We start from the raw sequence: 13,810 nt of genomic DNA on the forward strand, positions 1-13,810 counted from the left end.
TATTATTATAGAATGTTTTTTATCTCTGTCTTATGTATTTTGGGTTGGGTAAAATGCATCTGAACCACTTCGTCAGAAAATGGATTACAGCAATTTTCAGCCAAATTTCATTAGTGATGCTGGTTTTGTTTCTTTCGCCTCTCCCCCATCACCTACATCCAGATTATTTCTTTGGATGCAACTGAAATTCTGTAGATCAATAAGTCAATCAATTTAATTTGTTTGCATTAGCAGTGTGCTTGCTAGAGGTATTTGCTTAATTGTTTGCATAACAACACTACATTAGAATTCATAAGATATGCAGGCAGAACCTAACTAAGAATATAGGTATGTGTATATAGCTTCTTTTCTGTTATTTGTCTGAAGAGTATATAGCAATAGAGGCCATTGCTTTAAAAGCAACGATAACATGGGTGCTCTCATATCATTTCTATTCTCTGTATCACTAGAGTTCACTGGTTGATAATACTGTTGGAATTCTCTTTTCATTTCCTTTACTTTTGGACCAAGTAGAAAAAATGTATTCAGAGCATACTAGCTGTTCTGAATCTTGTAGTGGCTAAGGATAGTTTCTGTATTTTTCTCTTGTTATTAACAAGTATTCCTGTTGCAATAGGACATCCAAAGTGAGAGCACTGACTACCTCTCAGGACTGGCAGTTTATGGAAAACAGTGGTTTGGGAGACAGTATGTACAGGTTTTATTCCTAATTATATAATTTTGGAAATATGTGACTTTGGCCAAGTTAATTTTGTTCCCTGGACTGCTATTGTCTCATCTTAAATGAAAGGATGAACTAGAATTAGGACTAAAGTGAGAATGGGACAGACTTTCTTTGTTTATGATGACTTTAATCATTGGTCCCCTTAAAAAATTATTTTATTGCTATTCCCCCCTTTTTTATTTAACAGTTGATTTTGAGCAAGAGAATTCACCTCTCTAACCTGCAATTATCATGTCATAATTGTCAGGGTAGACCAGGGTTGATTTCTTAAGAATACCCCAGACCCACTGATTCTAGGAGTATGGCCCAGACATGTGAATGTTGAAAAAGCTGCCAGGTGACTGTTACATTCATCCCTGGTTATGAACCAGTGTGTTACTAATCTCTAGGGTCATATTTACAATTTAGTATTGACAGTAGGACCCTTAACTTATAGTTTGTCTTCTATTCTTTAAGAAGCCCTTTTGAAAATGGACTTACGGTTTGTTTTTGAGGATATGGTGTGAACTCAGGAACTTTAGAATAAAAAACAAACCAAAAAAACCCTATTCAATTAAATGCTGTAGATGTGCTCATTGGATGTGGAAGATACTACAGCTTTGAATGCAAAGTTTGGAAACTTCATTATATGTGTGATCAATAAATGAAAGTAGCACATCATGCTTTAAGTATTAATTGTCATTTTTGGAAGTAGTTTTCATTTTCTAAGCAGCAGAGTTTCTGTAAATTCTTATTTTTCTAAAGTGTTTGCTCTCAAATTAATGACAAATGGAATGTTTAATTCTTATGATACAATTTTTTTTAACATCTTTATTGGAGTAGAATTGCTTTACAATGTTGTGTTAGTTTCTGCTGTAGAGCAGAGTGAATCAGCTATATGTATATATATATCCCCATATCCCCTCCCTCTTACGTCTCCCTCCCACCCTCCCTATCCCACCCCTCTAGGTGGTCACAAAGCAGGAACTGATCTCCCTGTGCTATGCAGCTGCTTCCCACTAGCTATCTGTTTTACATATGGTACTGTATATATGTTAATGCTATTCTCTCACTTCGTCCCAGCTTACCCTTCCCCCTCCCCCTGTCAAGTCCATTCTCTACGTCTGCGTCTTTATTCCTGTCCTGCCCCTAAGTTCATGAGAACCTTTTTTTTTTTTTTAGATTCCGTATATATGTGTTAGCATACAGTATTTGTTTTTCTCTTTCTGACTTACTTCACTTTGTATGACAGACTCTAGGTCCATCCACTTCACTACAAATAACTCAATTTCATTTCTTTTTATGGCTGAGTAATACTCCATTGTATATATGTGCCACATCTTCTTTATCCATTCATCTGTCAATGGACGCTTAAATTGCTTCCATGTCCTGGCTGTTGTAAACAGTGCTGCGATGAACATTGTGGTACATGACTCTTTTTGAATTATGGTTTTCTCAGGGTATATGCCCAGTAGTGGGATTGCTGGGTCATATGGTAGTTCTATTTTTAGTTTTTTAAGGAACCTCCATACTGTTCTCCATAGTGGCTGTATCAATTTACATTCCTACCAACAGTACAAGAGGGTTCCCTTTTCTCCACACCCTCTCCAGGATTTATTGTTTGTAGATTTTTTTTGATGATGGCCATTCTGACCGGTGTGAGGTGATACCTCATTGTAGTTTTGATTGGCATTTCTCTAATGATTAGTGATGTTGAGCATTCTTTCGTGTGTTTGTTGGAAATCTGTATATCTTCTTTGAAGAAATGTCTGTTTAGGTCTTCTGCCCATTTTTGGATTGGGTTTGTTTTTTTTTGATATTGAGCTGTATGAGCTGCTTGTATATTTTGGAGATGAATCCTTTGTCAGTTGCTTCATTTGCAAATATTTTCTCCCATTCTGAGGGTTGTCTTTTGGTCTTGTTTATGGTTTCCTTTGCTGTGCAAAAGCTTTTAAGTTTCATTAGGTCCCATTTGTTTATTTTTGTTTTTATTTCCATTTCTCTAGGAGGTGGGTCAGAAATACAATTTGACTGCATTATTTCCTTAAAAGCAAGTGTGGATGCTTTGCTTTGCTAAAATGTGAAAGTTAAACTGATAAATACAGACCAGTTATTTAAATTGTATGATCCAAATCTGTTTAACTTGCTTATTTTGTATCTTTAAATATTCATTAAACTGTGCTCAATATAAAAACCCTATTTAAATTTGAATATAGTATAAGATTCTGTTACTGTAGGGTTATGAAAGATTTATTTTTGCCTTGTAACTAATAAGGGTTCTAAAACCCAAGTAGCATGCCATTAACCTATATAACTTGATGAATAATAACTGCAGTGAAATTTCTCAGCCCAAATTTGTAAATTTAGAGTTCTCAAAAATTTCCACTTAGTATGGTTATAAGATTTAATGTGTATAAATCTTATATTTCTTCTTTCAGAATGTGAAAATGTTGTTTTAGAGAAGACGTTTGCAATTTCGTTTGGCTTTTTTCTTGAGATAGTAACTTTGTTGAATAGAGTAATTGTATTACAGCCAAATAGTAGCTGGTAGATTTTGGTGCCTGGCTTGATAGAGGCATTAAACTCTTTTGAGGGCAAAACTGTTAACTGTTAGGTTATTAAATATTACTTCGATGGTGGCCTGGGGAGCACCAGATGGCAAAAATTAGTATTTTTCAGTTTTTCATGAGAATCCTGGAGGAAGAAACATTGTATAGATGAATACCTTGGTTGAAGAAAACTAGGTAATAAATGACTTCCAGAGGAAAATTAGACACACAAACTAAACCTCTTTTGTTACTAATAGCTAATATTTGCTGAATTTTTACTGTATGTTAGTCACTATATTAAATGCTTTATATATATCTCATTTAATCTTCATGTTATGGGATAGAGACTATTTTTATCCTTAGTTAGCTGATGAGAAAACTGGCACTGAAAGATTAGATTATTCTAGAGGCAGAGACAGAATTTGATTGCAGAGCTGAGTTCTTAACTCTGCTATACTAATTTTATAGAAATGCATACTCAAGTACTGCATTCCTCTGTGTCAATTATCCGTAGTATTGGTGTACATTAGAATCACCTGGGAAGCCCTGAAAAAGTGCTGTGCTGGGCTCTACTGCCAGAGATTTTGGTCTGGTGAGGACCTGCATGTTGGGAGTTTTTTTTTAAAAAAAACTCTACAGATGGTAATGTGCAGGGTTGGGAACCATTAGTTTAAATATTAGGAGGCAGAATTACAAACTAAGTCTTGAGTTTTTTCACTTGAGTTTTTCTTAAATTGTTCTTTTCTCCTTGCATTCAGAAAAGATGTCATCATTTGAGAATTGACGATGGTTCTTGAGCTTCTAGTGCCATGCTCTAGCATTCATGGTTCAAAGAACCCACAACAATGTTTACTTGAATTTTCCATCTGAAGGAAGAGGGATTGGGAACTCATGGGTCTTATATCTTATCCCTGATCCTCTAATATAATATGGAGAGCTAGAAGCTGGAGCTATGGGCTGGGAACTGGGAATAAAGGTCTGTGTCTGATTCCCTGAATAGATCTCACCAGCCTTCCCAGGAAGAATCTGTGGAATGGTTCATAGCCATTTCTAAGTGATTCTCCCTGATTCCCCAGAGAGGTCAGGGAATGCTCTAGGGAATGCTCTTGTGTTCCATACCACGCTACTCGGGGTATATTCAGTTTCCATATTATCGGGGTAAGAATCAGATCTCCCAAATTGAAATGGGCTGGGCTTTCCCTGAGAGAAACCCTGAAGGGTCCTAATCATGATCACAAATGAAGGACCAAAACCAGACAAATACCATACTAAACATCTTATTCTGGCATAAGGTTTACAGCAGGGAAGGGCATTTAGCTTTCCAGTGAATTGTGTCTGTCTGTGTTTATTTCCAATGTCAGTTATTAAATTAAGAACTTGTCTTGATGGCCAACGGCCCTTAGTAAATGCAAACACATTTCTGTATCTTATATTTTATACTAGAGAAATCAATATACGAAATACTTTCTACTCAAATAAGAGAAGACCTTTTATATTTTAGTCTTGTGAAGAGAACACATAAGCAAAACCATATTTTCCTTCTGTGGACTTTGGATCAGTTTTAGTCTTCGTGTGTACCTTGTACTAACATTTATATGCACATAAACACAGGAGCTGAAGAAGGTAATGATAATTGATAACCAACTCATTTTTACATCAGGGGATAACAAATACATTAATGAATTAGGATTCCTTTATCTGCAGTGAATTAGATAGAGATAATAGAAACGTATCTTGAACTTTCTTCTGTCACGTATTATTAGAACTCTATGTACAGATAGAAACACATTTTGAACTAGTTTAAGCAAGAAAAGGAAAAAAAAAGTAGGAATTTGTTCAGAGCGATATTGGAGAATCCCTTAGAATCCATGAGCTAGGAGCGTTTTAGGAATGGACTGGAGCCCTGTGGCAAACCCTGTGCCTGTTGCTTTTCTCTGTCTCTCCTACACATTGGCTCCATTTTGGCTTTGCTGTGGACTGCTTTTCTCTGTTCCTCAGTTCAGTAGTGTAAGGTGGTTGCCAGCAGCTACTGTATAGCTAGACACATGGAAAGGAATTCATCTCTCTGTTCCAGCCTCCAAATTTCTAGAGAAGGGATCTAATTGACCAAGCTTGGATTATGTGCCTAATTCCTGGACCAATTATTATAGCTATGGCCAAAGTGGTAGGTTGTGCTTTGGGAGAACTTGGCTGTTCCCATAGAAATCATGTGGAACAGTGACGAGGAGTGTCAGTGTCCAGGAAACAGAGTGCCAGGCAAACAAACATTTAAAAGATGTTCACAGCACAGCATCAAACGACATATTTGCTTGAAAGAAAGTGTCTTAAGACTTTTAATGACTGTGAATAAATTGAAATTTTATTTAATCTAGACTGGTGTTTTATACTTAATTCTTCTTGTATTTATCAGTTATAACTAGCATTTTCACATGCTGCTGGCTATAAGGCATAGGTCTTACTTAAAGTAATAAGTTTAATATTAAAAAGTATAAAAAAACCTTATTTAATGACTCTTCTAATTGTTACTTCATGCTGTGAATGTTGATGAATGTGCAAGACAAAAATACACTTAATTTGTCTATTGTTTAAAAATCCAAGACACTCATTTTTTTTTTAACATCTTTATTGGAGTATAATTGCTTTACAATGGTGTGTTAGTTTCTGCTTTATAACAAAGTGAATCAGCTATACGTATACATATATCCCCATATCTCTTCCCTCTTACGTCTCCCTCCCACCCTCCCTATCCCACCCCTCTAGGTGGCAAGACACTCTTTTGACTGCTGTTAAAATAACTGTCTTTATATTTGCTTTAGCTAAATAAAGAAAATAAAGCATTGAAAAGAATCAGCATGTTATACATGGCCAAGCTGGGGCCAGATGTAATAACTGAAGAGATCAACATTGATGATGAAGATTCAACCATGGACCCTGAGGGTGCTGCCGAGACTTGTGTCTCAGTACAGTGTCAGAAACAAATCAAGGGTAGGATCCCTGGCTTAATCATTGAGTATGTTTTTGACTCCTGTTAGGATAATGCTCCTGAACCCTGGTTGCACATTGGAATTACATGAGAATTTCAAAAAATATTGATGCCTGGTTCCTACTTTGGAAAAAATTCTGATTATTTGTCACAGGGGGTGGCCTGGTTGAGAATCATGATGGATGTATAGCTTTATGAGTTACTTTCTTGTTTGGGATTAGGCACTTTTGAAAGCATTGTCTTGACAGAAGCAGTCAGTTTGCCTATAAACTTCTAAAGGATAGGACTGTGTATTAAGATATTTTTGTTAAATGAAAGTAAGAATGAATAAAACTATATTTAGCCGACACCTCCTGTTAGTCTGGTTCTCTGTTGGAATCTCTGGGGAAGATACCTTCCCAAATTGCTTAGTCTCTGCCCTCCAGGAACTTCCCATATGATTCAGGCAATGAGCTAAAAGCAATATGTAGTATTAAGCAACTGCGGTGGTCTCCAAGTAGTGCTGTAAGGCAAGATCACATGATATATTTATTAAATACACATTAACTTTATTAATAAATAAATAAATACACACACACACACACACACACACACACACACACACACACACACACACACACACACACACACACACACACACACACACACACACACACACACACACACACACACCCTGTATATTGTTAAGGATGTAGGAAATGGAGCTTTTTAACTTACTGTACCTGTCAGGAGCAATACTTGTTTGCTTGTTTGGTAGATAAAACTTCAGCGGGAAGTATAAAGAAGAAAGTAAAAAGAAAGCCATCTTAACCTAACTTTCTACCCCCTAACTTAAGACAAAATCATATTTATGTTGGTAGGAAGGGAGAGGAAGTTTAAAGGCTTTCCTTTTGTTTGTATTTCTCCCTTCTGTTAGGTCTTGAATGGTATGGTCTCTTGTTCTTCTTTAAGATTAGCCAGCCAGTGAAGAAAGTGGTTTTAAAATAAGTCTCTGAGAACCCTTCAATTAAGCTGGGTTCATGTAAAAAGTTTGATTTAACTTATAAATAAATAACCACATAGCAGGTTTCTAACTGTCCTTGAAGAAGGGTAAGAAATTAAAAGCACTTAAAAGCTAAGTGGCAAAAGTATGTGGGCCTGGGTATAAATTTAAGTACTCTGTGCTAATCCATGTTTTTTTTTAACATTTGAGTGGTAGAAGTAACTTTAATCTAACACCAGAAGTTTTTGCACTTATAGTTGCTGGTATTTTCACTCTAGTAACACAGTTTTCATTAAATCTCAATAATATGAAATATGAAGTAAATTAAGAAACAAAACACCAACACCTCTGGAGAGAAAATTACTAGAATTAACCCTTTTTCAAATAGGTTATATTTTGAGTCAGTTCAAATAATGTTTAACGGCTGTAAATTGGCAGCAAGTCAGGATTTTTTTCTTTAAATCAAAATCTCCAAATTATTAGCTACCCAGTTTGTTTGTATTGCATTGTGACAAAAGCCCATGGCCATTATAAAATAAAAAAGAAATTAGTACAGTGCCTTAATTTGTTTTGCTGAAAGCTTAAAAAAATTCTACTTCTAAAATGCCAGATAGTTTCCTAGAATACAGGTTTGATGTATTGCAGAGAAAACATGATCTCTAGTATATTTAACATAGTGAGCGTGCCTGATATAAAACTTTAGAAACATAGCTATATTTGGGGTGGGGGAGAAGTGATATTTCCATTGTCTTTTGCTACTTCATTTTCCTTTTAATTGTTGAATAACTTTGACCATAAGCTGCACATGGATTGGCATTTTCAGTTCTTCTGGCAAGATTGGTTTCTTCTTTTAAAAATAAGGCTTTTGTTTTTTCTTATTTTTTTCTTTAAAAATGCAGAACTTCGAGATCAAATTGTATCTGTTCAGGAGGAAAAGAAGATATTAGCCATTGAACTGGAAAATCTCAAGAGCAAACTTGTAGAAGTAATTGAAGAAGTATGTATCTTAGGCCCGAAAGGCAAGACCTTTAGTGTTTTAAGGTGTTTGGGGACAGGCTAAGTCAAAAACTTGCTGTTGGAAGCTAATTTCTGACATGAGAACCATGTACCAGTTTTAATCTTCTCTTGTCCCCACTATTTCAGGCATACAAAAAGGTATAGAAAATAAGATCATGAACATTCATGTGCCCACTGTCTAGCTCAAGAAATAAAATAGTAAAATAACGTTGAAGTGTTTCCTATTGTCCCTCGTGTTTCACTGTGAGGCAGGTTTGTGACAGTGATATCTGCATTTAAGTCATACACTTTGTTGCTGCTCGTGAAGAATGATTTTGCTTCTCTGATGGAGGGCTGACTCAGTTGGGAAAGGCTATCCCCCTCTGTACCTCCAACACAGGTATATATGATAGATGGTAGAATGGGTTCAAGTGGGTATTTGGAGAATCTTTTTATTTTTCCTTTTGAATTGTCTTTAAGAGCAGGAGCACATAATTAGCCTTCTTTGCACGAGGCTTCAAGGATCTGCCTCTACAGTCTCGGTTTAACTTGTACCAGTGGTTCTCAGAGTCTGTAGCCCAAGGCTTCCCAACTGGTGTGTTATAGCACCTTGATATCCTTCAAATGGCTTACAGGTATGCCAGGGTATTGACCCCTTCAGTGAGCAGCCTCTTTCAGTTACCCCAGTTCCCATACACATATTCTTAAGGGCCATAATGTGAAAAAGGTTGGAAAGCAGTGACCACCAACCTCCCAGCTCCAGTTGCTTTTACTTATTGTGGCAATAAGTGTGAGTGGGAAGAAGGATGATGACATTTTAGAAGCGTTGAACAGTGTATACCAGTTACTAATTTAAACCAAAAACAACAATATAGCTTATACTAAAGGAAAGCAGGTCGCAGACCATCTGGAAGTGCTGATGGATTCAGGGTCCCTTTCGGGACCATTACCTTAGCTTGTTTCTTGAGTATAACCATAGGAGAGAAAGAAAGACATTTTGATGCATTCCAGTCCTCAATTATAATTATTTATTGATGATTCCCCTCCCACTTAGAGGTGTTATTGGAAGCCATTTCAGAAGTTATTTTTATTATGACTATTTCAGACATCTGAAAAGTGTAAAAAACAAAATAACGAACCTCCATATGCCTACTATGTAGTTTAAAACATAAAACATTAGTATAGTATTGAAACCCGTGTGCATCTCTCCCTAACTGCATTCTCCTCACTCCCTGCACTGTTTCCTTAAACAACCATTATTCTGAACTTGTTTTTTATCATTTCAATGCATATATTTACATTTTTACTACAATACCTAGTATTTTGAGTGTTTTTAACTATATAAACCTGCTTTTTTAACTCAACATAATGCTTTTGAGATTTATCCACTTGGTACATGTAACTTTACATTCTTTTTTTAAAACTATACTATGATTTTCTCTTTTCCTATTGATAGATGCCAAGAATTATTTCAGAAATTTAAGTTTTGGGGGCGGGGGGGAGATTTTCATATGTGTTTTGTTTAAGTCAAAGTTCAAAGTCTTTTTTATTTAAAAAATTTATGTATGTTTTACTTAAGCCAAATGTCATCAGAGTTTAAAATGAATACCAAAATTGAATATTGGCTCTCTGATTAAATGATTCAAGTATTTTCTGGATGCAATCTAATTGGATTTTTGCATTAAAAATGTCATTCATTTACACTGGACGGCTAGAACACTGCCATATTTAGGGACCAATGCCAATGCTATTTGGAATATGTGAAGAAGTTCCAGATGTACATCCTAAATGAAATAGTTACTTTGAGGTTTTAAAAACATTTTAATAGAAGCCTAGCACAATGAAGCCAATTACTGCTTTAATGTAACATCGTGTTGAAAGTTGAACAGCAATTTAAGTATCACACATCATCATATATCATGTTTTACAATTTTGGATGTTTTCTCCCGTCAAAATATCACATTTTTAGGTAAATAAAGTTAAACAAGAAAAAGATGTTTTAAATTCGGAAGTTCTTGAACAGAGAAAAGTCTTAGAAAAATGCAATAGAGGTATGTATTTCCAGTCTTTTTCCTCAAATATATATGTAATTTATTTTGTTTATATATATTTTGTGTTGTTTTATACTGGTGTCTAAAGATTCTTGTAGCAAAAATCTTCTGTATTGTGTTTTCCTAACTTCTAGCAATGAGTCTCTCTCATTCCTGTTCTTTTACCACCTACCTGAGAGTCTGGGGACATTTAAAAGTGCTTTTGCTTGAGGAATTCATGACCCACTCATTTTGAAACTTCAAACCTAAATACTCTTTTGTCCTACATATATCCTGGGACCATGGCCATATTGGCTATCCCCTCAGTATTTATATATCTGGTAGGTTAATTGGTAAACCTCTCCTCGATCCAGAAGAGATTAGGATATCTACATAAATACATGCAACATTATATGATAAAATTTTAATTAAGAGGATATGGAAAATGGGACAAAGGGAAAGTGAGAATATATATTAATGTACAAAGTCCTTATTACTTACTCCGAGTTTTTGCACATTTCCTGCCTGTGTACCTGAAGTCTGGCTCTGAGCTATCTAGGAGCCAGAGTGATGAGAGATTCATGATCATTTTTATGAATCACATAAAAATTTACCTGTTGGTCAGGAGAAGCAGACCTGGTCTCATGGTGAGAAGGAACTTTCTCCAGAGGCTACTTCTAGAGAAAATTCTGTGTAATTTGATTCCACTATCCTTGTCATAAAACACAGCATCAAGTCTCATGGGACCATTTCTTATGTCGCCTGGTTTAGGGCAAAGGAGCAAAGTGCAGTTCTGCAAACATAATTCTTAAGGGAGGGGACTTTGCTTTTTGTTCTCCTTTTTTCCCTCAGCGACTGTCTTTCCTAGTTCAGAAGCTACGACACTAAAAGGAAACCTTTCAGACCCAGGGCCTTCGCTATTGTTATTGGTGGTAGTTCTCCATCTTTGTGTCATTCATGAATTGAGATTTTTTTTTTTTAGTAAATAAAGGACCTTGTAGCTAAATGTGGGAGATGCACTAGGTTGTAACATTTCCTCTGCCTTTTGTGCATTTAAGAAGATAGAAATGGTGTAGAAGAATTTTCAGTCGTGATGCACTGTGCTAGAAACAGAGGGCTCTGCAGAGGTTAATATCATGGACCTTGCCTTCAGGGAGACCCTTATCTAGGAAGAGAGAGATTATATAAATAAATACATGACTAGGACCAACCGAATTTCTTTCAGAATCCAAGAGGGCCAGGTCATGTGAAAATTCACTTTTTATTATAGTGTTCTGGACATAGAATAGAAAGTCAATTATCTTGCCCAGGGCTTCAGATAGTCATAATCTTCTTTGTTTTCTTTGTGAAATTTCTTATTTTTAAATAGGTTTGAAAATCATTTAGCTCTCAGGGACCTGTAATTCACATGACAAACCACCACTTCATTGCTTTACTTGAGTAAGACTATTAGTCTTTCCTCTGAGGAGGCAGTAGATTGACCGAGTACAGAGTTTGAAATTCTGTGTCATTACGCAGTAAACCAGTCCTTAATCAGTTAGGACTGAAGTGCCCTGGAGGAACAGTTTGTGAAAGCTGCCATTAAGAGAGCCTTTTTAAAGGTTTTTATTGACATGACTCAGCTCAGGATTGAAAGTGCCTCGCTGGAAGCCAATGGAGAGACTAGTGTGCTGTCCACCTATGTGGTTCCTAGTTGGTCATGGCGTCATCACTCCCTCTGTCCCGTCTACATCATTATTGAACAGAATAGGTCACAAAATGTCAAAAAGTAGGAAAGAATTCATGTTGCTCCTATTCGACAGGATAGTCCCTTTGAAGATTTCTGTCCATGGTGATTCTTTAATTCAAAGCTCTGACTCTGGGCCCATATGGATCTAAGGCTGTTTCTCTTCGTTATAAACATGGAGAGCACTTTGAAATAACTTACATATGTACATTTTTTCTTTTTATTCAAATAACATACTTTTTTGGTGGAAAGTATAGATTTATATGGGAAAAGGAAAAAAAAGAACCTCAACCCTTACAGTCCAGAGATAAGCACTATTAACATTTTAGTGTTTATTCTTCCAGAAGAGGAAAAGGGGGAGGGGCAATTTATGGGTAGGGGACTAAGAGGTACAAACTATTATGTATAAAATGAGCTACAAGGATATATTGTACAACACAGGAAATATAGCCAATATTTTATAATAACTATAAATGGAGCATAACCTTTAAAAATTGTGAATCACTATATTGTACACCTTTAACATATAATATTGTGCATCAACTATATTTCAATCAAAAAACCTATATATGTACATTGAATTATTTATTAAATATGTTTATAATGTATATGGAGTATAAATAAAATACCAACAAAAGAAATATCTTTTTTGCCCATCGGTGCTTTACAAGCCCCTGAACATCAGTCTCTACTTGTGTTCCTTCCTTGGACTTCTTTCATTGCTTTTATTTATAGTTTTGTCAGATATATATATATATATATATATATATATATATATATATATATCCCTAAACAGCATATTGTTTAATTTTGCCTGTTTTTGAACTTTATATAAATGATATCATTTTGCATATGTCCTTCTGCTACTTTTTGTGTTTGTCCGGTTCATCATGTTGAAGGGTATTGCTGTGGTACCTTTATTTTCACTGCTGTATAATATTTCATTCAATGTCTGTACCCAAATTCATTTATCCAGTATCCATTTGGTGAATGTTTGAGTTTTTTCCAGTTTTTTTGCTATTCCAAGTCATGCTGTTATGAAAATTCTTATACATGTCTTCTGGTGCACATATCCAAGAGTTTCACTAAGATATATGCCAAAGGTAAAATTTTATCTTCAATTTCACTACATAATGCCAAATTATTTTTAAAGTAGATCTATAAGTTTATACTCCTGTTAACAGTGTATTTGTTTCCATTGTTCTGTATTCTCTCCCAACTTGATATAGCTATACTTTAAAATTTTTGCCAGTTGCCTCTTTGGTGAGTATAAAAAGGTAGCTATGGTTTTACTTTCCTTTTCCTTGGTTACTAATGCAGATGGTAATTGGCCTTTCACATGTTTCCTCTTCAGTGAAATCCTTGTTGATGTGTTTTGTATGTGGCTTTTAAAAAACAAAAATGAACTCATTTTAAAGATATATCATGAATGTCTTTCCATTCAGTAAATACGCCTCTACAATGTAATTTTGATGGCAGAATATTTCTTGTACATAGCATACTTTACTTACTGATCCTTCGGTGTTAGACCATCTAGATTATTTCGCTGTTTTCAGCAATGATGCAGAGAGCACCCTTGCAATTAAATCTCTGTATATGTTCATGATTTATTCTTTAAGGAGAATAAATACATTCCTAAAAGTGGAATTGTTGAGTCAAAGGGTATGAATAGTTTTAGATTTTAGATTCATATTGCCAAGTTGCCCTCTAAAAAGGTCTTACCAATTTATACTCCAACCAGCAATGAATGCGGGTGCTTATATGCCTGAATAAGGAATCTTTTCGTCACCATTTTTCATCCTTATTCCTGATAATCTGTGTGGCGTATTGTCCATTTTCTT

At 35.4% G+C, this 13,810-nt stretch overlaps 1 protein-coding gene across 7 annotated transcripts in view; it reads left to right on the top strand.

Moving 5' to 3' along the window:
• The window catches only part of SHTN1 (shootin 1), a 101,624-nt gene that overhangs the window by 31,843 nt on the left and 55,971 nt on the right, over positions 1-13,810 (top strand). For all 7 annotated transcript variants that reach the window (XM_036828442.1, XM_036828438.1, XM_036828439.1 and 4 more), the window contains 3 exons: positions 6,069-6,237; positions 8,117-8,214; positions 10,183-10,264. In XM_036828442.1, coding sequence (XP_036684337.1) covers positions 6,069-6,237; positions 8,117-8,214; positions 10,183-10,264 — 349 coding nt within the window. The remainder of the gene's footprint in view (positions 1-6,068; positions 6,238-8,116; positions 8,215-10,182; positions 10,265-13,810) is intronic.

Source organism: Balaenoptera musculus, chromosome 16 (assembly GCF_009873245.2).
Source record: "Balaenoptera musculus isolate JJ_BM4_2016_0621 chromosome 16, mBalMus1.pri.v3, whole genome shotgun sequence".
Taxonomy (NCBI): domain Eukaryota; kingdom Metazoa; phylum Chordata; class Mammalia; order Artiodactyla; family Balaenopteridae; genus Balaenoptera; species Balaenoptera musculus.